Source organism: Chiloscyllium plagiosum, chromosome 7, assembly GCF_004010195.1.
Source record: "Chiloscyllium plagiosum isolate BGI_BamShark_2017 chromosome 7, ASM401019v2, whole genome shotgun sequence".
Classification (NCBI taxonomy): Eukaryota; Metazoa; Chordata; class Chondrichthyes; order Orectolobiformes; family Hemiscylliidae; genus Chiloscyllium; species Chiloscyllium plagiosum.
In genome coordinates this window covers 78,095,408-78,122,722 of record NC_057716.1, presented here as the reverse complement: position 1 = coordinate 78,122,722, position 27,315 = coordinate 78,095,408, and the positions used below count along the sequence as shown (strand labels likewise).

Here is a 27,315-nt window from a genome sequence, read left to right as displayed (position 1 = left end):
TTAATTTGAATAACATTAGTGCCTATTGTAGAAAATTTCTTCCAGCAGATCTAAGAACCTCAGGGAAAACAAAATAATATACATTAACTTTCAATGTTAATTTATTTGGTCTTACCCCAAATGTGTTTAAAATGGCTGTTATTCGTTCTGTTTTATCCCATAAAATGAATCTTAATGGATAGGAAGGTGGTTCAAATTTGTTTGTGAACTGATGATGAATATGTATTTCTGAGAACTGTTAGAGTCACCAGAAGTACTCTACAGCTAAATATAGAAATATTAAATATTGTTGCAAAAGGATACATTTTATTGAAACTTTTACTTTGCACTCATCAGGACAATTCACAGGAAATATCAAAGTTCAAGGAAACCCATGCTTATACTGTATGAGAAGAAAATGCTGATTGGTTATCAAGAAGACTCTGATTGGTAGAGGCATTGATGATGAGAATTAGAATCATAGAGTCATCAAACTATACAAAATGGAAACAGACCCTTCAGACCATTTCATTCATGCCAACCAGATTTCCTATATTAATCAGGTCCCATTTGCCAGCACTTGGCCCATATCCCTCTAAACCCTTGCTATTCAGATACCCATCAGATGCCTTTTAAATATTGTAATTGTACCAGCCTCCACCACTTCCTCTGGCAGCTCCTTCCGTACATGCACCACACTTTGCTTGTAAAGTTGTCCCTTACATCCTTTTTAAATCTTTCCCCTCTCACCTTAAACCTATGCCCTCTAGTTTAGGACTCTGCTGCCCAGGATTACTATGGGAAGCGAGGGGAGAAATTGCTTTGCCTTTGGCGATGATCTTTGCATCCTCACTGTCCACCAGAGTAATGCAGATGATTGGAAGATGGCAAATGTTATTCCCTTGTCCAGGAAAGGGTGTAGGGATAACCCTGGGAATTACAGGCCAGTCAGTCTTACATCAGTAGTGGGCAAATTATTGCATTCTTGGAGACAGGATTTATGATTATTTGGAAATCATAGTTTGATTAGAGATAGTCAGCATTGCTTTGTGAGGGGCAGGTCATGCCTTACAAGCCTTATTGAATTCTTTGAGGATGTGACAAAACAGGTTCATGAAAGTAGAACAGTGGATGTGGTGTACATTGGTTGCAGCAATGCATTTGGTACGGTTCCCATGGTAAGCTCATTCAGAAAGTAAGGAGCATGGGATACAGGGACATTTGTCTGTCTGGATACAGAATTGGCTAGCCCATAGAAGGCAGAGGGTGGTAGTAATTGGAAAGTATTCAGCCTGGAGCTCGGCGACCAGTGAAGTTCTGCAAGGATTGGTTCTGGGACCTCTGCTCTTTGTGACTTTTATAAGTGACTTGGATGGGGAAGTGTAAGGCTTAGTTAGTAAGTTTGCTGATCACATGTGGATAGTGTGAAGGGCTGTTGCAGATTGCAACGGGCCATTGACAGGATGCAGAGCTGGGCTGAGAAGTGGCAGATGGCGTTCAACCTAGAAAAATGTGAAGTAATTCATTTTGGTAGGTTGAATATGAATGTAGATTACAGTGTTAAAGGCAGGAGTCTTGGCAGTGTCAAGGAATTCCATAGGTCTCTCAAAGTTGCAACCCAAGTTGATAGAGTTGTTAAGAAGGCGTATGGTGTGTTGGCTTTCATCAGCAGGGGGACTGAGTTTAAGAGCTGTGAGGTTATACTGCAGCTCTATAGTGCCCCAGTTCGACACTGCTTGGAATCACTGTGACCTTGCCTTTCTGACATACCCTATCTATTTTCTGGTACATCTTTCGCCCCTGGTCCTGGCCACTGCTGGGAGGTCTGTGTATAACTCCCATTATGGTTTTTTTGCCTTTGTGGTTCCTCAACTCCAGCAACACAGACTCCATGTCATCTGACCCTATGTCATTCAGTGCCATAGATCTAATTTCATTCTTAACTAGCAAGGAAACCCCGCCCCCTCTGCCCACCTCCCTGACTTTTCGATAAGTTGTAAATCCTTGGATGTTTAACTGCCAGTCCTGAACCCCCTGCGACTATGTCTCTGTGATTCCTACTAAATCATAATCATTCACGATGATTTGTGTCATAATTTCTTTGTTACGAATACTATGAGCATTCAAGTAAAGCACCTTAATGCTAATTTTTGTATCCTCACGATTTCCAACATTTGTGGGCGGTACAGTGGCACAGTGGTTAGCACTGCTGCCTCACAGTGCCAGAGACCCGGGTTCAATTCCCGCCTTTGGCGACTCTCTGTGTGGAGTTTGCACATTCTCCCCGTGTCTGCGTGGGTTTCCTCCGGGTGCTCTGGTTTCCTCCCACAATCCAAAAATGTGCAGGTTAGGTATATTGGCCATGCTAAATTGCCCGTAGTGTTAGGTGAAGAGGGGAATGGGTCTGGGTGAGTTGCACTTCGGCGGGTCGGTGTGGACTTGTTGGGCCAAAGGGCCTGTTTCCACACTGTAAGTAATCTAATCTAATCTAAACATCTCTGGCAATATGTCCTCAGTTATCCTCCCTTTTTGCTTCATTCCTAGTCTGCCTTGAACTTAAACCCAGCACATATGCTAACCTGCTGCTTATCTTTCTACTTGACTCCATGCTCCCTATTGCTTTTCCTTTCTCTTCCCGCGACTCACAAGTTTAAAGTCCCAGTGACCACCCTCCTTATCCTTTTTGCCAGAACACTGGTTCCAGATCGGTTCAGGTGGAGAGCATCCCACTGGTATCCCGGTTCTAAAACTGATGTCAATGTCCCATGAAATGGAATCCCACACCAATCTCTTAGCCACGTGTTTACTTACCTAATTTTCTTGTCCCTATGCCAATTAGCATGTGGCTTGGGCAGTAATCCAGTGGTTATGACCCTTGAGGACCTGTTCTTCACTTTCATTCCTAGTGCTTGATACTCCCCAAACAGGTCCTCCTTCCTAGCCTTGCCTATGTTGTTAGTCCCAAAGTGAACCACAACAACGGGATCTTCTCCCTCCCGCTCCAATATCCTTTCAAGCCAGTCAGGAGATGTCCTGTACCCTGGCACCAACCAGGCAACATACGACAACTACTTTTTTTTCCCCACTCTTGAATGGACTTCTGCACCATAGTGCTGCGGTCAGCTGGCTCATCCTGTCCACAGCCATTTGCCTCATCCATACAAAAATCTCATACCTGTTGGACAAGGAAATATACTATGATCTCAATTTATATATGATTGTTTTATTATATCACATTTGAATATGTTGAGTGCAGTCTGATGGAGGTCTGAACAATGTGAGGCATGGTGTGATTTGTGGCAGATTTGGATGAGCAGTCCAAAAAGGGCTATCTCAATGTCGTGATCATCTTGCTCCCTCTTTCATGCTTTTGCAAGTGGCATGGCAAGTTTCTCACCAGACAGTGGCAAGTTGCCAATTTTTGCTTGGTCTTATTAACACTGCAACTTGGCTCATTAATATTCAACTTCCTAGCTTTTCAAACTTGCCAAACAAACTTAATGTCGAGAAAACATGATGTAGAAATCAAAGTGAGTATTTGGCAACTTAAGCTGACCACAGTCTGTGAACAACCTCCATGTTGAACGGCACCAAACAGCATCTCAAAGCAGATCCACAGGCACTGGAATCCAGCATTTGCCAATTCCTCGTGACCATCATGGCACCTGTCCTTTCCACTTGTGGTCTGCTTAGGAAGAGCAGGCCTGCATATCAGGGCACACCAGTAGGTAATGCTGAAAGGCTGCAGCAGGGACACTTTGTACACTAGGACAGACTGGATGAGGCTGCATCTCAGGGCTGCAAGTTTGTTCTCTTAGCCTTTACTCACTTAGCACCTACCTGATGGTCTAAACATTTACGCCTTGCCTTGCGAAGTCTGCTAAGTTGGTGCTTCAGGCAACTAAAGCTAAAGGCTATCATGTTGCCATATTGACATTTTTTTGTGCAGATGCACAGGCAGGCTGCTTATATGCTTGTCAGTAGGAATCTGTTGGGGGGAAATAGTAATGGGCACATGTTAATGTTCAGCACACCAAGACATTATTCTAACACCTCAAGCATATGCCAGTAGCTCTCAAAAATGGCCAGACACAATTGATGTGGATCATTTGACAGAAATGATGTGTGGTAATATGGAGTGAGAATTTTTCATGAGGGACATGAGGTAGTTAATGAGGTGCATTTGGTAAGATACCATAAAAAAGTTGTCTGGGTTTTGTAGTGAGTATAACTCCAAACAACATGCAGAGACTCAGACCGAGCCAAACTCACTTCAGATTCTGCTGGATGGTCTGTTCCCTTGAAACAATACTTAGACGTACAATACATTTTATTTGTGTTTAAGTAACAGATTATTTATGCTTTAGACTTTACCATCAACTTGACTTCTTTCTCTACTTAACTGACCCAGAAAACATGATTGATTAAATCAGCCAACTCTGGATGCGAAAAATAATTATGCTACCAAAACAAAAGTTGAACAGGAATTTTCAAATGAAACCTTCTACAGTGTAATTGGATTATTGTCACTAATATTGACGAATATATTAAAATGTTTCATGATATTACACTTTTAATATGTAATATGATTTAACTAAATTATCCACCACAGTTGTAGAATATATAATTGTAATTACAGAATATGTAATTTCTTCAATAACAAGTATCACCAATAGAGGAAACATTGATTTTATAGTGATTGTGTACAAGCAAATTATCAACCTTATTTTGCATTTTGAAGTGAAGTGACAACATTATATTTTTAAAAATGCTCAATTGGAACATTTTACGGATGTAAATTTCTTTGTTATTTGCTTGTCATTAATTTTGTGTCTGCTACAGAGACTGTTGTAATAAGTAATGACATTCTATTGTCCAGCAAGATGCTTTGTATGGTATCTTTATACCAAATAGAATATAATCCAGCAGCAGATATATTTGTTTGCTCCTTGTCAGAATGTATTTAATAACAGTTGCTCTTCCATCCCAAAGTTTTACCAGATGCAAACAATCTGTTTCCTAATGTATACTAGATCATTATATATTTGTTTTCATTTATTAATTACTTATAATGAATGATTTATCTTCCAAATAATCACTCATTTATTTCTATTAAAGCTTTTCAAAAGTATTGATTGAACAGTGCTTTCCTATTGACTCATTTGCATTAACTGAGACATCATGGTATTCACTTTACAAATGATATCTATCATAGACGATCATCTTCAAAACCAGAATCACATTTTGGATTGGCATGTCATTTATATACTATTTGCAAAATGTAAATGAGAAAATAATCAAATTCTTAAAATATTCTATGATAAAAATGGTGGGGCTTTGTTATTAATAAGTTGTCAGACCTTTTAATTGTCCTTTTTGATCCACTATATACCATTAACATTAAGACAGAAATGAAGGTGGGCAATTTGCCCACTACTAATGACACAGCAATTTTCTCTAAGTAGTCATATAATAAAACCATAAATAGAAACTAATGGCCCATCAAAAATTGGTTTCTTGCTCATAATTTTACACAAAGAGCATTTAATGGTATAGCAGTTTAGTGACACTGTCCAATTTATGTTTCCCAGTGCTCATCTTCATTTAATAGTAATTGTCCAATTAATATGAGTACCACAATCCAAGACTGCCCTGTAGACGAAGGATAAGTACCAAATAATGGTGGAAAGTACTAGTCCTGCTGGAGGTGAGGTAGGAGGCAGAAAAAACACTTGATTCAGTAGGTTGGTGTCATGCCTAAATCCTGAAATCTCCATCAGAATTAAGTTCTGTTCAGGAATGTCAATAGGCTGATATTCTAATTCACATATTTAACAACCACATAAATATCTCCATCCCCTTTTGCATTGCCATTAATGGGCTTTGCATGTAAATTATTCCATTGGACACAGATGATTTGCTGGTGGTGGTTAATAGAAGAAAATAAATACCATAGGTGATTTGGTGACGGAGAAAAACAAATTCACTTATGTGTGAGAGCACTTCTAGATACCAATAAAAAAAGGTTCAACTCTCCAATGCTGATGTTAATGCAGCTACAAGTGGGTCTACTGACAAACAGTCCCTCCACAAATGGGATTAAAAAGAATGTGGGATGCTTTTTAACTTTCTGGAGGTCCAGGAGATTTTGTGGACAGAGAGGTAGTTCAATCAAAGGCACTCAGTGCTTGATTAAGGGCAGACACATAAGGCAGGGGTGTGTCCATTGGGAACCATATCCCTGGCCTGCTTCTGCACACACTGCCAATCCCTCCCAACAGCAGCCCAGACTATTATGTGGCACTGCCAAGTATAGGAATTTCTGGCCTCCTGTCTGTTCCTGTTAGGAGGGATAGCTGCCATTGGGAATCTGATTCCATGTGAAGGTCTTCAGCTGTCTTCTTAAATGCCCATTGGGCAGAAGATGTGGCCAGCATTCCTTGTGAGTGTCAGCATGAGTGTCTCCCTGCTTTTTCAATCAACATGTGAGACACCCATGCAAAGGACAATGCAGAAGCATTCAAAACAGTCTCTAGCCAGAAATTCTGAGTAGACAATCCATCTCGGATCCTCCTGATGTCTGTTGGCATCTCAGATGCTGGTCTTTAGCCAATTTTATTTGCTCAACATGACATTAAGAAACCTAATTGCCTTTGTGAGGTTGCTGCATTTATATAGGGTGGGAGATCATGTTGGAGGAGTGGAAGAAGTAAGTGACCTGGCTCACATAGATATGGCAGGGAAGGTGGCTATGTCTCTGTGTCTGTAGCACAAGAAGATACAACAGAGGCTATGCATGGAGAAGGGGTGCTCTGCACAATGCTATCCACCTACCTGCCTGAAGCTGAGGTCATTCATGCTCCTTGATGGTGACTGAGAGCTGTTTAGCAGCCAATGCAGCCAGCATTCATACCCATCAGGTACCTGCTGTATCCGATCAAGTTCTTCATTTGAGTTATCTGCAGCAGAACTTGTCTATAGCCTTATTCTCTGGTGAAATATCAAATAACTCTAGCTTTGTCTCTGTGGGTGACATGGTGGCTCAGTAGTTAGCACTGCTTCTTTATAGCACCAGGGACCTGGGTTTGATTCCATCTTCTGGCAACTGTCCGTGTAGATTCTACACATTCTCACCTTCTCTGTGTGGTTTTCCTCCGGGTGCTCCGGTTTCCTCTCACAGTCCAGAGATGTGCAGATTACGTTGATTGGTCATGCTACATTGCCCATCATCTTCCGGGTGAGTAAGTTAGGTGGATTAGCCATAGGAAATGTTGGGTTACAAAAGTGGGGTGGGTATGGGTGGGATACTCTTCAGAGGGTAGGACTTGATGGGCCAAATGGCCTGCTTCCACATTTTAGGAATTCGATAATTTTGAATGTAACTCACCAGTTCATGTTGATTTATCTCAATTTATGGGGGCGATAAGCTCTGTTGCCTGGATGGCTGGTGTACAATGCAGAGTGAAATCGATAGTGTAGGATCAATTCCTATACTGTTGAGGTCACTATGAAGAAGTACTCCTCTCAATGTTTCCCTTCACTTGAGGCAGAGTGATCTTCAAGTTAAGCCACCATGGGATGTCTGTCTCTAATGAGAGAACAACCCTGTGGGCCTCTAGGATTATGGTGACTTTGACTTTATTCCAATTGTATGCTTACCTCCAAGGTACATGCAGGTTAATACAGCTGGCCAATAGCTGAAATGGAAGTTGCACATTTCAGATTAAAGCTGCACTGTTTTGTTGGGCTGTTGGGATTGGAAAAGTGACTGTTCTTAGGTATTTGAAAGCAGTAAATCAGAAGGGGCAAATTCGAGTGAGGGAAGAAATCCATAGCAAAAAAACTCCACAGCCACAGCATTAGCAGCTTGCCTCTTCTGCCACATAGCAAGACAGGGTGAAAAGGCCCACCGTCATTCTCATTGACTCTGGTTGCTGTGGATTCATTCACAATCAACGGCCAACAGCCGCTGTCTCCACGCAGGTGTTCTAGTCACATGCTGGTTCTGGTCTTCCTTCTGTCCTACATGACAGAAACTGAATGCCAGTCGTAGTGTGGCATTTTCTTTGTCCAATGTGTATTCTGTAGTTGAATAGCTAGTGCTATGTGGAGGCAGTAGGAGGTGAATGCGTGGCTGGCAACATTGGCTAATGTGTGTGAAGATGAGTGGAAGTATCTGATATCAGACTTGAATTCTGATTGCCAAGGAGCTAGTTAGGTGGGTGATAGAAACATCGAACAGCATGAAAGATTGGTTGTGTGATAAGCAGGAGATGTGTGATGATATACACAGTGCTTTGGGGTCAGTCAACAGGAATTGACCTCCTTGCCCATCTGTTCCCATTTCAATTGGAGGGTGATCCATGCAGGCTTTCTACAGCAATATAGACCAGGAATTTCAATTCTGTGCTGGGAACATAGTTACCAATTTACTTTCAAATCCCAAATCCAAACAGTATGCTCTTAGCACATGCAATCAATTTTTAAAGGTCCAGGTTAATTATTGGAAGGAACCAAGCTCCTCTCCCAATTCTGAGCCAGCGGAGCCTTGATCAGTGATGGATCAGTGACCCCACTGATCAAGGTGTGAGCTGTTGGTTTGTAAAGGAGAAAGAGAGGGCATTACACCAATATGAAGTTACCCTCAAAGGAAGATGTCAGTTTTTAACGTAGAAAATTTAAAGTGACTGTAATAGCATCAATTCAACTCCAAATTCTCTTGAATTTGATGAAATGTTTCCTCTACTGCGCGTCTTGTCTGGAGAAGAGGAGATGTTGGAATAGTGGAAATATTTGTAATCCAGAGCTGAGTCTAATGCTCTTACAGCAGCTGCTGGACTTTAAATTTAATGAATAAATCTGGAATTGAAAGCTGATCTCACTTACTATGACATCAAACTATTGTCAATCACTATAAAAACCCATCTGGTTCATTAATATCCTTGAGGGAACAATTCTGCTCATCCTTACTTGGTCTGACCTAAGTGTGATTCCAGACTCATCATAATGCTGTTTAATGTCCTCTGAAATACTCCAAACAAGCCAGTCAGTTCAAAATTAAAAATGGGCACAAATGCTGACATTGCCCACATCCCATAAAAGAATGAATTAAAATAATATAATTTGCAGATTTTGTCTTTTGATTCATTGTTGTTCATCTGAAGAATTTGTTTGAATTTGCAATCAGTACTGACAATGTCAATAATATCTAGAAGTCTAATATCTTAAAGCATTATCCTTCCATATCATAAATGTGCATATGAATGTGAAACAGTGCAGACTGAAGGAATGAAAGCCTGATTTTGCTGACTGCTGTGAGGGTTGTAAGTGTAATGAATTTGACCCAGTTCCAAGTGGCTTATGTCCACGAAACTCTCTATAATATGACACTAATTATCACTAAATTGGCAATCTCTTTTAGGTACTATAAGAGTAGTTGGGACAGAAAATAGAAATGTCATATTGATGCAGTAGAAGATTATCACTAGGAAGAGCAATGAACTTGATTCCATATATCACACCATACCTGGCTGAGCAGTAGTTAATGGTGACATTGAGTCAAAAGAGTCAAAAGCTTCTTACTCTCATAATCATGAAAGGGGGAGGAAAATCTTAAAGAAAACAAATTGAAAATATCAATTTTTCAAAACTGAAGACAAAGTTTTTTTTTAATGAAGGTAAAGCAAAGAGGTAATTGCGGCACCGTTTTCCAAGCAACAAAAGAGTAATGTATGAAATTTCCCATTTTGGGAAAAAAAAAGATTTTGCCATCAAAATCAAGTTTCCGTTTTCATCAAAGATTTAGGGCATTGCTCCGTTCTGTTATAAATATGACCTACAAATGTGAAATTACAATAAACACAGTACAAAGAAGGAAGTGGCCTTTATGTTGCCTCAGATAAAAAAAAATTCTTCACAATTGATTTAATTCATTTAGAGGTTTAGTTATCTGCTTAAGTGTAAACAACCTCTTTTATTGCAAATACAGTTATTGACCTCTGTATTAAGGTGGGAGAAAGTGAGGACTGCAGATGCTGGAGATCAGAGCTGAAAAATGTGTTGCTAGAAAAGCGCAGCAGGTCAGGCAGCATCAAAGGAGCAGGAGAATCGACGTTTCGGGCATAAGCCCTTCTTCAGGAATCACCTCTGTATTAAGGTGTCTTCTGATAGTGATCCATGAAGCAAGAAACCTCTAACACCATAATTGTTGCAACAACCATACAATCTTACTGTAAAAGTGTAACTTTATGAGTCAACAAAATCTGTACAAAGAATTGTTTATCGTTCACGCTTTAATTGTGTACTATGCATAGAGTGGATACATTTGGAAATTAAAATAATAAAATAGCTTAATGTAAAATGCATTTAGATTGAAAATAAAATTGAAAAGAAAACAAAAATAAAACATTTCTAACAAGGCGCATCTTGCTTGTTTTTGAAGGAGACAAGCTATGGTGGGCAGATCAAGCATCTGGATGGATTGGAATCTGCAATAAAGTGGATGGTTCAGAGCCTGTCATCATGCGGAAAAATATTGCAACTGTATTGCATATGAAAGTCTATGGGAAAGAGATGCAGCAAGGTAAGAAAAAAGCCAACAAGGCATAAAGGGCAAAGAATGGCTTTGGACGGAAGACATTTGTTTTCATTGGGATTCAATTGTCCAATGAATTAATTCAATAAGTGATTGACAAGAAAATTTAGAATGACGGAGTAAATTACTGCAGATTCTGAATTTGTATTATAAAAAATAAATGCAGGAGATCAAAGGGGGTCAGACAACATCCATGGAAAGAGAGCAACCTACCATGTTACATCTTGATGACTTCGTCAGAACAGAAGTGTGGAGGGGGCAGCATTTATGCTCTATTTTGGCGGGGGGAAGGTGCTGTGTGGAGGTGATAGAGTGCTGGTGGAGAAAATATGTTGTTAGTTCAGATTAAGTGAATGGAATGTGAGAGTGGCAGAACAATTGTGTGTCTAACTGACGAGACAGTCCCACTAGGGTGGAGGGAGGGAAGAGAGGATATGGTGACAGAGAATGTAACAAGTAAAGCCAAGGGAAGAAATGGGAGTTGATTTTAAATTTAAAGGTTTTGAGCTCAATATTGGGTCCAAAAGGCTGCAAAGTGTCTAGTTTGGAGATGGGATGTTGTTCCTCCAGTTTGCACTGTGATTCACTGGAACACTGCAGCATGCCGTGGACAGACATGGCATACGAGCAGAATGCTGTGTTAAAATGACCAGCTACAGGAAGGTTGATGTTATGCTTGCACACAGACCGGGGGTGTTCTGCAAAGCTGTCATCCAGTCTACATTTGGCTTTTCCAATTTAGAATAGGCCACATTGGGTACAGTGAATATAATATAAAAGGTTGGAGGAGGTACAGGTGAAATGCTACTTCACTTGGAAAGACTGTTTACGTCCTTGGATGATGAACAGGGAGGAGGTGAATGGGCAGGTGCTGCACCTTCTGCAGTTACATGGGCAAGTGCAGTGGAAAACAGAGTTGGTATTGATGGTCGTGGAATGCTGTGCCTGAAGTCAACAAAGTATAAACAAGAATTATTTTAAGGTGGTCATGACTGGGCAAAAATAAACCAGTTACTCTATCATCAATAATAGGATATGCTATCAGTAATTCCCCCTACTACTATTCATTTAAAGAGAACAAAGAAAATGTAGAGTCAATAAAAATAGACTGTCAGTTTACTGAGAACAACAAATCAGTGAAAATTAAACAGATATATCAAAATATGCTGTATAAAAACATAAGGAAGAATTTTCAAAAAGACTCATAAATTTTTAAATCACAGGACAAATCTACTTTAATTTTTCAAGGATGTAATTCCTAAAGTTGACAAAGAAGGGTATATGGATGTGGTTTACTTGGACTTTCAGAAGGCTTTCAATACTGTTCTACATAAGAGATTAGCATGAAAAACTAAAGCACATGGGATTGAGGGAAATTTACTGACGTGGATTGAAAATTGAGTCAGCAGACAGGAAACAAAGTTTGAAAACTTGGTTGGCAGACAGGAAACAAAGTTTAGGAATAAATGGGTCTTTTTTTGACTGGCAGCAGTGACTCATGGGATACCAAAGGCATCAGTGCTAGGACCCCAACTATTTACAGTATATTTTCACAATTTGGATGTGGGAACTAACGTAATACCGCCAGTTTGCAAATCACAGAAAGTGGGGTGGGAAGGTGAACTGTGAGGATGATGCAGAAATGATGTCAGTGTGATTTGGTCACATTGAGTGATTGTGCAAATGAATGGAGGATGATGTATAATGTGGATAAATGTGAGATTATCCAATTTGGTAGCAAGCAAAAGGATATAGATTATTATCTGAATGGTGATAGATTGGGAAAAGGGGAGGTACAATGACACCTGATTAGCCTTGTACACCAGTCATTGAAGGTAAGCATGCAAGTGCAGCAGGCGGTGAAGAAAGCAACTGTTGGTCTTCAAAGCAAGAGGACTCAAGCACAGGAGCAGAGATGTTTTGCTGCAAAAGTACAGACCACACCTAGGTATTGTGTGCCATTTTGGTGTCTGTTTCTATGGAAGGATGTTCTGGCTATGGAGGCAGTGTAACAACATGGGGCGGCACGGTGGCACAGTGGTTAGCACTGCTGCCTCGCAGCGCCAGAGACCCGGGTTCAATGTAGGGGTATGGGTGGGTTTCGCTTCGGCGGGTCGGTGTGGACTTGTTGGGCCGAAGGGCCTGTTTCCACACTGTAATGTAATCTAATCTAAAAAAAAACGGTTAATTAGACTGTTGCCTGCCATAGCAGGATTGACGTATAGATCAATTAAAATTGTATTCACTGAGGTTTAGAAGAATGAGGAGAATAAAATAAAACTCCATATAATTCTAACAGGAATAGGCAAGAAGGATGTTCCCAATGTTCTGGGAATCCAGAACCAAGGGTCACAGTCTAAAGGTAAGTCACAGGCCAAAGGAAAGATTTCTTCACACAGAGAGTAATGAGCCCATTGAATTTTTTTGCCACAGAGAATGGTTGAGACAATAACATTGATTTTTTTTCAGGAAGGTTAGATATGGTTCTTAGGGCTAAAGAGATCAAAGAGTACAAGGAAAAAATATGACCAAGGTATTGGATTAGATGATCAGCCATGATCATATTGAATGTTGTGGCAGAGTGGAAGGGCTGAATTACTGCTCCTATGCTCTATGTTTCTGTACATCTAAATTGTTAACTCATTGAATTTTCATTCCCTCAAAGGTTATTGACATGAAAATTTAACTCTGTTTCTCTCTTCATCGACTGCCTGACATGTTAAGTATTGTTTCAACATTTATCAATTGTTAAGTCATGGAGTTTATTTTATCTAAACTTAATAGTTTTAAATATGCCCTGCATTAGAAAGAAGATGAGAAATTATAAAACCTTTAGAGGAGGAAACATGAATGATCCCTGCTGTGTTCTGTAGTAGAGTCCTGGTATTTGTACATTCTCATTCCATCCAGTCTTGTAGTTAGGTGTTTACCTTCTTTGCAAGCTGAAATTAGGATTTTTTTTTCCTCCATGGTATTTAGAAATGTAAAATAAAGTAAAATTTGAGCAGTCTCAACTAATACTCCCTAAGAATTTTTGGCGGATATGGACCTCTAAGGATCATAAGAGAAGTACAATTTATGTGAGAATGTGGCTTTTAGGAAACCTGCTCTTTGAGTGAATACTAGCAGCTAAAATAATGAAAGGCTTAATGATTTTGGAATAGCCTGATTAATTGCACTAGTTTCAGGAGTTCTAAGGGCCATGTAAAGTCACCATAGTCCTATTGGACCAGAGGGCTACTCTCTCATTAGGAAAAGATGGCTAGTTGCAATTTAACCTGGGGATCACCACACCTTAGGCAAGGGGAAAGGTGAAGAAGGAGAACCCTTCATGGTCACCTCAGCCTGTGTGGGAATTGAACTCACACTGTTGGTTACATCCTTTCTGATGAAGGGCCTATGCTCGAAACATCGATTCCCCTGCTCCTCGGATGCTACCTGACCTGCTGTGCTTTTCCAGCACTACATTTTCGACTGTTGGTCTCACCCTCCCGCCCCCACATCCAGCTCCAGTCCCACACCAGGTCCTAGCTCCCCTCCCTGCCTGACCTGCTGTGCTGTTCCAGCAATAAAGTTTCAGCTTTGATCTCCAGCGTCTGCAGACCTCACTTTCTCCTCACCCTATATTGCCAATCTGCTCTTCGGCCATATGAACTAAATAATACACCAAGGGACATGTATCTGGGAAACAAAAGTTCATGAACAAGATTATATTGTCGGACATATTATGTTTTGATAAGCATAGGCAGTGAACACAGTTGTGTGAAGGCATTCTAAAAGGGAGCTAAACATGTTCTTGAACGTAGCCAGGACCTCAACATATGGAAGCAACATGGATTATTAGGGATATATCACTCAGCCTCAATGATCTCCTTTATTTTTTTTGGATTGGAGAGAACTTCCCAGTGCTGGTTAGTTCTAAGATTTTTAAGGTATTTTGTAAAATATTCTTCTGGTAGAATTCTGAGCGATTGCAAGGGAATTTGATGTACTGTTAGGGATGACAGGCAGAGGGAATCAGAGAATTTGGAGGAAAGCTGAGGAGTCGTGTACTTGTTCACTTCCCGAGGCCATGATATCTAATAGTAATGGGGGAGGTAGAGGGCATTCTTCCTGCCCAGAGGCTAATACATCTTAGCCTGAAGTGACAAATTGAGGGCTGTTATGCAAGAGATTCAGGACCCTGGAGAAATCCAGCGATAATGTAATGGAGCTGCATGTCATAATGTATAATTAGCATCCATATTGTGAATTTTGATCAAAAAACACTCACCAATTCTAATTTGATTGTGAAAATTTGCTCATCCCTTTTTACTCCAGGATCATGTAAGTAAAATATTGTGGATGCTAGAAAATTGAAATAAAGACAAAAAATACTGGAACTATTCATGTTCATTCATGAGAAGAAAAAAAGAGTTCATGACTGAGATTGATTAATCATTCAGGAAGAATCGCATTAGGACCATTTGAACAGAGAGCTACAAAATCCTAAGATAAATATTTTTGTTATGACCCTGAATGTTGCTTTCAATGGTGAATAAGAACTTTAAATGGTATTCCTGTCTCCTCACTCAAATTTAATCAATGCACCAACCAGGCAATCGTCTAGTGGTATTATTGCTAAAATATTAACCTAAAAACTCAACTAATATCCAAGTGACCCAGGTTCAAATTCTGTCAAAGCAGATGGTGGAAATTGAATTCTATTTTCAACATTTGAAAGGCAGGGTTTAGAGAGATATGGGCCAAATCCTGGGAAATTGAACAGGCCAGATTGGAATGTCTGGTTGGTGTAGACGAGTCAGACCAAAGGGTTTGTTTCCGTGCTGTATGACTATAACTTGCTTGTTCAAATACATCTGACAAAAGGTAAAGCTTTCCTGTCTGTAGAACAATTTATTTTGTGAGGTTAAAAAGACCAACATGCTACAAAAAGATCATTACCATTTTGCTATGATAGCACAATGATCATAAATTTTAATGCTAGATAGACTAATGCCATTACTACGGTTTGATGTAATGCTCCATTATTCTAGCAAAATGTGCTTTTCAGAGCTATTTGATGTAGAAAGTTCAGTTCCAATTTCAAAAGAAGTTAGACTATTCATCAATCACATTGACATAGATCACTGTACAGTCAAGAGAAGTCTCATTATTCGTGTAGAAGGAAGCTAACTGAAGCATTGGTAGGCTCCTGAACATTGATTTTATATGCCTCATTTAGGTACTAATCTGTGTAGTGTGAACAACGGTGGATGCTCCCAGCTCTGCTTGCCAGTCTCAGAAACAAGGAAAACATGCAAGTGCACTGTGGGATATCAGCTACGCAGTGATAAAATGTCATGTGAGGGTAAGTGTTATTGTCAACTGAAGGAAACAACAGCTTTTCTGTGTGAGGAAAGGAATTAACTTCTTTTTATCCTGATTCTAGTTAGAGAAGCTCAACTACCTTTGGTGCTGGTAATCAGGATAGCCATATAGTATCAGCTTCCTGCTGTTGCTCTTTCAGCTCATTTACCTTCACTGAGGTCCTTCTCCATTTGAAACCAGACAAAAGTGTAATTGGTACCTATTCCCAAAAAATCCAGTAACAAATCCCGTCCACCATGAGGTAAATTGAGGGGTTTACATTCTCATGTGCAGCTGATGTGTGGGGAAAAGAATGTTTACCACCTCTGCTTTTGTATCTTCACATAACCCTTGGAAGGCACAGTGACAAATGATGTGAGAAGCAGCTTTAAAACAATAAAACACATCACTCATAAAGATTGCTGTGCTTCTTTCTGTATATACATGTGGCTGTATGTCACAGCAAAAATAAAATTGTAACAACACAGCAGATGGTTAGATGCAGCTATCAGAGGAATACACACACTGTTTACACAGTAATGCCCTCAATTAATTCTAACATGAAATCTTCCCTGATGAAGGAAAAAGGTGCATTCAGAACATAGTGTAGATGCAGCTTGCGGAGCATAGCAAGAAGTTGATAATTGATAAGCTGAGTTGATTCTATAATCCAGAATGAAGTTAAGGTGTATTAATTTCAATAGAGATCTATTTCTAATTTGAAATGTTTCTATTAAAACAGTTAATTTCCTTTGTAGGGTCATGCAAAAAAATATTTTATACTTAAATTTGAAGCAAATATTTTCCAACGGTAATTGGAATTTGGTTTGTTCCAGATCTATTTTGCATAGTTGTTTCCCCCCTTTTATTTGGTCTGGTAGCTTTGATTGCAAAAGTAAATGTCCAGTGTGAATTTTCTGCTCCATTACTGGTGACAATTGAAAATACACTTTAAATAGCTGAATAAAATGTTCTGCAGTTACTATCAAGAATTTCAGATCACACTGCCTTCACTTCAAAGAATGCTATTGAAATTAGTCATTAAAGGCTCAAAAGGATCTAACGTTGACAAGAAGAGCACACCTTTCCTAAATTATAACTGTAACCAATAGCAATGTTAATAGAATATTGAAAGGAATACATTTGTTAAAATAAATTAGAAATATTTTTTGATAGACCAGTTTTGATAGTTGTACAATAAAATTACACTAAGCAGTAAATTTTTATGCCTGGGGCAACTTTTCAACTTTTCACATGCTTGTAAAGAGGTTGTGCAGACCAGTTGGTTGTCATAGAAGCGGTCTGATTTTCACTTCCAATAAAGTGATTATTCATTTACAGTTCTTCATCCAATATAGTGATAGAAGTACTGCTTTAAACTTGTAGTAGTAATTGTGGAAAATGAAGCACATTGCATCATACAAAAATATTGATGTTGGTAAAGTGAAAGAGCATTGCAAATTAATACTATTTTGAACTATTTCTGCTCTAATATAACTTGACATCAGTCAAAGTCTAGTCAGAAATGCCTAGATTTGTACATGTTTGAAAACAATATTGTCAAATTATAAATCGTGAAATCAATAGCTAATCAAATCTTATTTTCCCATTTACTTATTTTCTAAGAGAATAACATAAAGAAACATGATTTATTTAGTCATTCCTGAAGATGGGCTTATGCCCAAAATGTCGATTCTCCTGTGCCTTTGATGCTGCCTGACTTGCTGCGCTTTTCCAGCAACACATTTTTAAGCTCTGATCTCCAGCATCTGCAGTCCTCACTCTCCTACATGATTTATTTATTGTCTAGGTTTTGAATCTTTCCTGATGTATTCTCTTCATGAAGAAATCAGAGGAATATCACTTGAACCCAATGATAAATCAGATGCCTTGCTGCCAATTTCCGGTACATCGCTTACTGTAGGAATAGACTTCCATGCAGGTTTGTACCATTTTTTGGCGATTTAGTTCATATTTGAAGGATTAATGAATGCATGTTCATTGGAGCAAGATGTAATTTTATTTGTCACAATTAAATTACAGGCTGAAGTATCAGCTATCTTTAAGAGGGAACATATTTTTTAATTACCTATTTGCCAGCATGAAACTTTCCCATGAATCTTTGGCTTGGCTTTTGTTTTATTTTTCCTTATTCATTGAAAGAAGCTTCTATTACAAGTGGGTGTAACTCAAAACAAATTGACAAGCGTTGACTCAGATAAACCCTCGTGTGATTGCTATATGTGACCATAATTAATAAATAGGTGTTTGACTGATGTATTGACTGAAAATTGTAATGAGTATTAATGTACGCTAGATTACTCCTTTTCCTTATTTAAACATGGGTCAAAATCTTTGGCTGACCTTGAAGTAAATTAAAGAAGGGCATTTACGTCTTAAAGTATGACTTTTCATTTTGAATACATAACGCTCCTGTTAATACTGTTACTTTAATCTGCCAATAAATTAGCTTCCTACTTATCTCAAAATGACCAAATAAAACTTAACAAACATCAGCCATGAAGGCAACCAGTCTTTATTTGACTTGGCAATGTAATAAACACAGTAAATGAGGCATATCAGGAATTCCTAAATAGGAAGTCAAAAATGTAATGCATACAGATATTTCATGGTAAACAATATGACAAGAATCTAACACAACAATGATCAAAGTTGTGAAGTGTCATGTTTCTGCAACAGCCACCTCAGTCTCAGTTAGGACGTAAGCCATCTGTACTGCCTGGCTGGAACCCTGATTCCAAAAGGGATTGAAAATGGGCAGAAGAATGAAGCTAAATGAATCAGTCTTTGAGAGAACCTGTGCCATTGTGATGGCTGAAATATTCATTTCTCTGATGCCGCCACAGAAGTGAGCTTAATAGTTGTGTTTTGGGTGCATAATTCTTCTCCCAGAGTAACATTCTCAATACTTAAATGAGAAAATGGGCAAAATTCATACTTTGTTGGGGGGTTGCTGTTTAAGGGAAGATGTGTTGGATAGGCTAGAGGTTATTAAGGTGGGCAAATCCCCAGGACCAGATGGGATCTATCCCAGGTTGCTGAGGGAGGCGAGAGAGGAAATAGCTGGGGCCCTGACAGATATCTTTGTGGCATCCTTAAATACAGGTGAGGCACTGGAGGACTGGAAGATTGCTTATGTTGTCCCCCTGTACAAGAAGGGTAGTAGGAATATTCCGGGTAACTACAGACCAGTGAGCCTGACGTCGGTGGTGGGAAAGTTGCTGGAGAGGGTACTGAGGGATAGGACCTATTTATACTTAGAAAAGAATGGGCTTATCAGTGAAAGGCAGCATGGTTTTGTGCAGGAGAGATCATGTCTTACCAACTTAATAGAGTTCTTCAAGGAAGTGACCAAGTTGATAGATGAAGGAAGGGCTGTTGATGTCATATACATGGACTTTAGTAAGGCATTTGATAAGGTTCCCCATGGTAGACTAATTGAGAAAGTGAAGTCACATGGTATGCAGGGTGTTCTAGTTAGGTGGATAAAGAACTGGTTGAGCAACAGGAGACAGAGAGTAGTAGTTGAAGGGAGTTTCTCGAAATGGAGAAAGGTGACCAGTGGTGTTCCACAGGGGTCAGTGTTGGCGCCACTGCTGTTTGTAATATACATAAATGATCTGGAAGAGGGCACTGTTGGTATGATCAAGTTTGCAGATGACATGAAGATTGGTGGAGAAGCAGAAAGCATAAGGGAGTATCAAAGAATACAGGAGAATATAGATAGTCTGGAGAGTTGGGCGGAAAAGTGACAGATGGATTTCAACCCACATAAATGTGAGGTGATGCATTTAGGCAAGACTAATTCTAGATCGAACTATACAATGAACAGAAGAGCCTTGGGAAATGTTGATGGGCAGAGAGATCTGGGAGTTCAGGTCCATTGTACCCTGAAGGTTGCTGCACAGGTGGATAGAGTGGTCAAGAAGGCATATAGTATGTTTGCCTTCATTGGACGGGGTATTGAGTATAAGAGCTGGCAAGTCATGTTAAAATTGTATAAAACATTGGTTTGGCCGCATTTAGAATACTGTGTACAGTTCTGGTCACCACATTACCAAAAGTATGTGGATGCTTTGGAGAGGGTGCAGAGAAGGTTTACGAGGATGTTGCCTGGTTTGGAAGGTGCTAGCTTTGAAGAGAGGTTGAGTAGGTTAGGTTTATTTTCATTAGAAAAAAAGAGATTGAGGAGAGACCTGATTGAGATTTATAAAATCATGAAGGGTATAGACAGGGTGGATAGAGACAAGCTTTTTCCTAGAGTGAAGGATTCAATAACAAAAGGTCACGCTTTGAAGGTGAGAGGTGGAAAGTTTAAGGGGCATACACACTGCAAATCCCCTATTCCACCCATTCCCCATGAATCCCAACTTCAGAAATCCACTCTGCCTTGAGCCACAGATACCGTACTCCTGGGTCCTCTGTGTTTCAGGGCACCCTACCAGCAGCAAGCAAAGTCCTTCTCCAAGGCATTGCCAAGTGCAAAGCCCTTCTAGGATAAATAGACTTAAAGCACCAGTTGCTGTCAAACCTGCTGAGTTTCTCTAGCAATTTCTGTTTTATGCACATTAAACCATAAGACAAAGGAACAGTTTTGCCCTTCAAGCCTACTTTCCCAAACAAGAGGATCATGATGTTTATCCGACACTCCTCACGTCCATTTTCCTGCCTTTTCTCCATTATCTTGGATTCCCCTTCTAATCAAGAATCTATCTATCTCAGATTTAAATGGACAACCATGATCATATTGAACAGCCAAATGGACTACCCTTGTACCTTTTGTCTATGTTTCTATGAATGCCCCCACAGCTCTTTGTGGCAAGGAGTTCCAAAGACTCTCAACCCTCTATCAGAAGAAATTCTTCCTCATCTCAGCCTTTATCAAAGTTACTCAAAAATAAAACACCAAGGTTCATTTATTTTGCCTTCTACTATCAAAGGATATACATGATGTATGTCCTGGTGATATATTGGAGCACTCAAAAATGTATTCACTGGAAACATTTCTTCGCGGTATAACATTTTTACACATCAAAGGTTGACATGAAGCTAGTCATGAATGAACCAACATTTGATGTCTCTGATCTTATTCCTAACTTATGCAATACTTGGTAATTTCCATCTGTTTTCTGCATGGATTTGCACGTGTAGTCATTCATTCTATACTTGATAGCAACTAATTTTTCAATATACCTTGTGTGAACAAGCAACAAAGACAAAGACTTTGGTATGTTAAATGTTCAAATCTTCCTAAGTAATTAAAATTTTGGATCCAAGATTTTAATTGCAGTAATTTTATTGAGCTTTCTTTAACTGTATTAAAGAACAAATATTCAAAAACACAGTATTTAAGCATGATGAAGAATTAAAGTCAATTCCAGAAGCCATCTTGAAGTCTGCAACTGGCTTAAATTAACCTCTTGCCACTTACTTAGAAGAGCCTTTGTAGTTTAGATAATCATGACTGTGAATCCTGATTAGGAACGCAAAAATTGAACACAGATCCCCTTACTTAATTCTTTTGAAGTTCAGGATTAGTAGCAGGTGGCTTGAGCTCAAAACTTTTCTACCTTTAACATTTAAGGAGCTAAATCCAGTTCAAACGTATTTGTAAATTTCTCACCTGAAGAAATGGCATCTGTAATCAATGCATTACAAATGCATCTGGTACTGTGCACTGCAGGAGAAGTTAAGATCACTTTTCAAGCACTTCAGGTGAGGTTTAAGTTATCTGGTTAGATTAACTATAGCTGGACTGCTTCAAAGCTCCTGTGAAATTCTTTCTTTGGTGAATAATTAGAACCATGTGTCTTTTACAAATCTTTCTTATTTAATGGAACTAACTGGAGAAAGTTGTATGTGATAAAGTCTTCAAACTCATGTAACAGATCTTTCACTTGGAGAAATGTTTTTTACCCATTGGCTGCTGGAGTACTTTTCCATAGACCTTGACTGTGACAGAGATATTCTGAGAATGCAGGCTATATAATAATGGACGAAAGTTGTAAAAGAACAGAGCATACTTTTAAGATTCCTCTGGCTAGAAACCAGGGGAATTTCAATCAGTTCTCAAACGGTTATGATTCCAGATGGATTATCCCTAAAATGATCATACCCCTTGGTGAGGAGGGATGAATTGGTTCCCCTTCTTAATTTAATCGACTTTCACTAGGTTGCTTTAAGGTTAATTTAAAAGGACCCCTTCCCTCATGGATGCCTTTTCCCAATCCAAATTTACTTATGTTTTAAAGGGAGCCATATGAGCCAGTCTTTCTTTCGTTAGAGAAATGTGAGTTTCTAAATGCAGGAAAAGACAACAGTGTTCTGCACACACACATTAGAAATGTGACGAAATGTGACATTGTAGCAATTAATTTGGGTGATACCAGTAAAACTGATATTGAAGCAGTTGGTTTGGAGATTTCTAGCTCTGTGAATTAGATGAAAACCTTTTGTCCTGTTTCCTTTTTAATGGTGATTCACAGGCTTGTCTGACTTCCAGCACTCTGAATGAGAGTTGTTCTTCACTTTGAACACAGAAGTGACTAATGACTAGTCACAAACTGTTATACTCACTGCACACTAATCCACACAGTCCAAGAGATTGCAGCTTGTTTTCAGCCCTTTTTTTTCTGCGTTCCTGGAAGAGTGTAATGTCAATATGTCTGAGGTTTGGGATAGAATCCATAAAAGTTGGTTTTATCTTAAGAGGGGTAGTCAGCTCCTCATTTTCTCTGCAGCCACAAGAGATCAAGTCCAGTTTGTTATGAATTATATTTCTCCTTTTGAAGGATGGCAGACTGAAGTTTCTTGATAGCTTCTCAGCTGTTAATTTACATGGTTCCCATCAGCATTTTGTGAGACAGTCATTGGATTTACATCTGCGGTCATCTCTTGGCTGCATGTCCTCTTTAAAATAAAATACATGTTGTAATTGAAGGTTTAATATATCTGTAAATAATCCAGTCTCAACAATATAAACCATATGGACCCCTTCTCTGTTTCAAACTTGTATGTGGGCTATTGTAATTCCAGCTCAAATTGAAGGTTGCCAGGGTGGAGAGGGGTGGGAGGGAATTAAAATGGAGCATTAATTCTATAGTCTTCTTTGACTCTTACTGATTATTCATATTTCAACTGTAAATATGTGGTTAAGGTACCAGTTGGCAAGGAAAGAGGCTCATAGATTAACACATAATGGCATCAAATGGGATCTGGATTGTATTTTGACCCAGGCCAAGAGGAGAAGCTGTTTTCATGACGCCTTCATAGATAAGTAAAATGATTTCCACAAGGAATTCTCAATCTCCCCTATACTTCCTTCCTCTTCCATTCCATGAGACCCTCCTCATTCCAGTAAATTACTTACTGAATGGAAAGCCATCCTTTATTGCCAAGTGTGATCTTCCAGCTGCTTGAGGTGTTACTTCCCCTATCGACCAACTGCCACTTTGTGCAAGTTTAACAGATGAGGCCCCTGTTTTCTGACAAACAAGCAGATTACTTGTACTCAAATCATTTTGGAAGCATTTTCCCTTTTCACAGATGGTTAATATTACTGGCTGGAAAATTGCTGTGATGTTTCTCAAGCATACACTATTTGGCATATTTAATAATTTCAAGGTTCAACTGTGGAGAAGGTTACAGAACATAATCAAATCCTTTAATTTTACAGTTTCCAGCTATTGTAGAGTAACAAGCTTATACAACTTTCCTGTAGATTTGCACACCCTTGAAAAGAAACCTTTCTGAAAATGACGAAAACAGCAATTTTGAACTATATTTTACATAGGTGAATGAAAAGACACAGTTATAGAATTTTAATGCTGAAAGCAAATGGCATGTAATTGGCTGATAGATGTAATAAATCAGATACCTATTGATATATCTAGGTCTGAACCATTTTGCATTCTACACAATCTTACAACTGCGCTGATATGCCTGGTTTGGGATTAAGAATTGACAGACGCTTGCAGCAAAGTCCAATTACCCCTTTGTGTAGGAAAGAATGAGCCAAGTTCATCTTTTGTCCAACCGATGCAAGTGTAAGGAAAGCTAAATGTGCATTAAGCAGAGACACTTTCATCAATTTTTTTATTTTCAAAATTTACAGTAGGTCTTTGCTGTTAGTCTTGCAAATACTTTTTGGCATTTTGCATGAAAGAATTTGCCATAAGACTGCATGGGAACTAAAATAACCAAGGGTACCTGAAGAAAGGACTTTTGTAATATATGGAAGTTAAAAGACAATAGCAAGAATGGTTGAATCCTGTAGAAATTCACAATTTAAAATGAGTGATTGAAGTTGACCTAAGATGCACAAATATAGAATTTTATTGTTGAAGTAGTCAAGCATGGAAGATAGTGTGTTCAAGACCTCAGCAGAATTTTCCGAGCAAGGCTTCCAAAACCTGTCACCATTTGTTTTTGCAGGCTCTGGCATACTGAGCTGGCAATGAATTAGGTGATCTGGAGGCCTTGGATCCACAGGGAAACAATTGAATAAATGTGACATCTGCTGAAACAATTTTTACAGCCAACCTTAACCATAGGGATGCCAATGCTAGTGGAGGTCAAAGTAACCTATGCCGTCAACCTTTCCAGTTCACCTCATTTCAAGCTAGCATTGGGATCAATAATAGTATTAGTCAACATGCTGTGTTCATACATGTAGTAAACAGATGGCTGATACATTAGTCATCTCTTTCTCTGCTAAATAGCAGCAGCATGGCTTGACTTCTTAGTGTTACTATGCTGTTCCAGTCCTGTCCCCAAAATATAGCAGTCATGATGGCAGTTGCAAAATAATCTTCCAGGCAGTAGCTCCCTCTCAAGCCCCTAGCTACTAACAAAGTGTTGTGAATAACTTGGTTCTGTCCGTACAAGCTTACTAAATACAACTTCCAGATCGATATTCTGATACTTATAAACTAATGGAAATGAACTGAGGATGCAATAAGATATTGTTTTGCTTTGGATTTTTCTTCAAATCTTTCCTGCAGAAAGAGGATATGGATTAGAAAACTGGCTGTATGGCACAAATCTATCTTTGAAATACACTGTATAAAATGTGAGTTACTGTATGATGAGCTATATGGGAACTACAGCTAATGCTTAAATGGTGCATGTATTTATGTGGGAATAAGTGAGAAGAAGATAAGGTTTTAGCCTGTATTCTCTTGATGTTTCTCTGTGGAAGGGAATTTAGGGTAGCCTCCACCAAAAGAATCTAATGCTTATACTTTTGAAATACTTATTTAATTCAAATTAATTTGATCTCCCATTTTGTCATGCATGAAAATAGTAGTTCATACTATAAGTTAGAGGAGTATGTGCACAGAGCAACCTATACCTGACCTTTATCTCTCATTTGTGAAAGCGACCATTCGTCATGCAGCAAGGTTGTGTAACAAAGGGTCTGCATAGGAAGACCTAAGAGATGTGACTATCCAATGATTGCCAAGGTGCAGTGGAATAGTGCTGGAAATTACTTATGTACTATCAATGCTAAAAAATCTGTACAGTTACATAAAAATCGGAGTGATGAATAAACTGAAACACGTTAGTGTGCAACAGTTTATATTTTCATATTATATTTTCACTCATAAATTGTTTAAGGTTTTGAATCTCAATCCATTCTATAAACAAGAACCTGTCAGAATTAACTTCAGTTCTCTCACACATAATTTGTTTTACCTGTGTTAACTTGATTAAATAAGTTGAACAATGAAATTTAAAGGTAATTGTTAGGTTAACGTTAAGCCATCGTGTTTTGACTTCAAATATAGATAAAATTCTGTCATAATTGCATGTATTCTCGTAAAAGCAATGGGGATCAATAATTTAGCCTATAGGACCAACCAGGTGATAGGATTGGATTACATCAACTTAAGCTAACTTGTATGAAAGTGTTTGATCATGAAATTAATTCTCAGATAACAATATTTTTATACATGCCTGTGCTAAGGGGTTTGGAAAATGATTAGCCTTTTTTCCATGCTGCTGTATGTCAAAGTAAATTACCAGCTAAATGAAAAACCTCTTCTGTTCATAAATTAATCTCTGTCCAAAGGCAGGCATATCTCATCTGTATAAAACCATTGTAGAAAAAGGTTCATTGCATAAACTAAAAATAAGCAATCTGTATTGATGGCAAACAACTATTTTTATATTGTTATAAGTACTATTTTAGTCAACATAAAGGAACTGTCAGAAATAAATAACTATCCATCTATTTAGTTATATATTGTGTAACACAAGTAAATAAATTACAAAATTTCCATATTTCATGCCAAGTTATTGTCATCTCTCCAGGAATAGATTGGCAAATGAAGCATTAATAACATTAAGCCTTTATTCACGACTTGAAATACAATACTAATGGCATTGGGAAATCAAGGAACTTATCTCTGTTGTATAAAAGATTGGAAAAGCAGAATGTAATTTTCCCTACTCCACTTAGTTTCATCGAAAGGCAAGGACTGATTAGGGACAGTCAACATGGCTTTGTGCGTGGGAAATCATGTCTCACAAACTTGATTGAGTATTTTGAAGAAGTAACAAAGAGGATTGATGAGGGCAGAGCAGTAGATGTGATCTATATGGACTTCAGTAAGGCGTTCAACAAGGTTCCCCATGGAAGACTGATTAGTAAGGTTAGATACCATGGAATACAGGGAGAACTAGCCATTTGGATACAGAACTGGCTCAAAGGTAGAAGACAGGATGGTGGTGGAGGGTTGATTTTCAGACTGGAGGCCTGTGACCAGTGGAGTGCCACAAGGATCCACTACTTAGATGGGTATATGAATAGGAAGTGTTTGGAGGGATACGGGCCAGGTGCTGGCATGTGGGAATAGATTGGGTTGGAATATCTGGTCGGCATGGACAGGTTGGACCAAAGGGTCTGTTTCCATCCTGTACATCTCTATGACTCTATGACTTTATGACTTACAAAACTGGGTTCTGTGGCCCAGTGACATCTTATCTTCTGCTTTGTTTCTACCTAGATACAAATGAAATCTAACTGTTCCCTTTCTTTTCTTTAATTTGTCTGATTTCAGAAACAGTGTCATTATAACTGTGTATAACTTATAGATTCTCGTTGTGCTGATCAAATTTGGCTTGTCCAATGTGGTACACATATAGAATAAGAGAATTGAGAGGTACATAGTGTGCATTATGCAATGAGCCAAGGGGACCATAATTCTATTCTATAGAAGTAAAATACAAAACATTGCAGAATAAAAGGGCAATAACACAAAAGAAATGCCTTGAGAGTTATCAAAATGTCAAAGTATGTTCTCCTTGATTAAGATAAGAGACAATGCTCAATCAGCGAGAGGTGAATAAAACAGAAAAAAATTGTTTAA

At 38.8% G+C, this 27,315-nt stretch overlaps 1 protein-coding gene across 1 annotated transcript in view; it reads left to right on the top strand.

Moving 5' to 3' along the window:
* Positions 1-27,315, top strand: part of LOC122551725 (low-density lipoprotein receptor-related protein 1-like) — a 1,892,490-nt gene that overhangs the window by 1,378,317 nt on the left and 486,858 nt on the right. Inside the window, exons 33-35 of the mRNA XM_043694091.1 lie at positions 10,421-10,561; positions 15,798-15,923; positions 17,733-17,864. Of these exons, the coding sequence (XP_043550026.1) occupies positions 10,421-10,561; positions 15,798-15,923; positions 17,733-17,864 (399 nt within the window). The remainder of the gene's footprint in view (positions 1-10,420; positions 10,562-15,797; positions 15,924-17,732; positions 17,865-27,315) is intronic.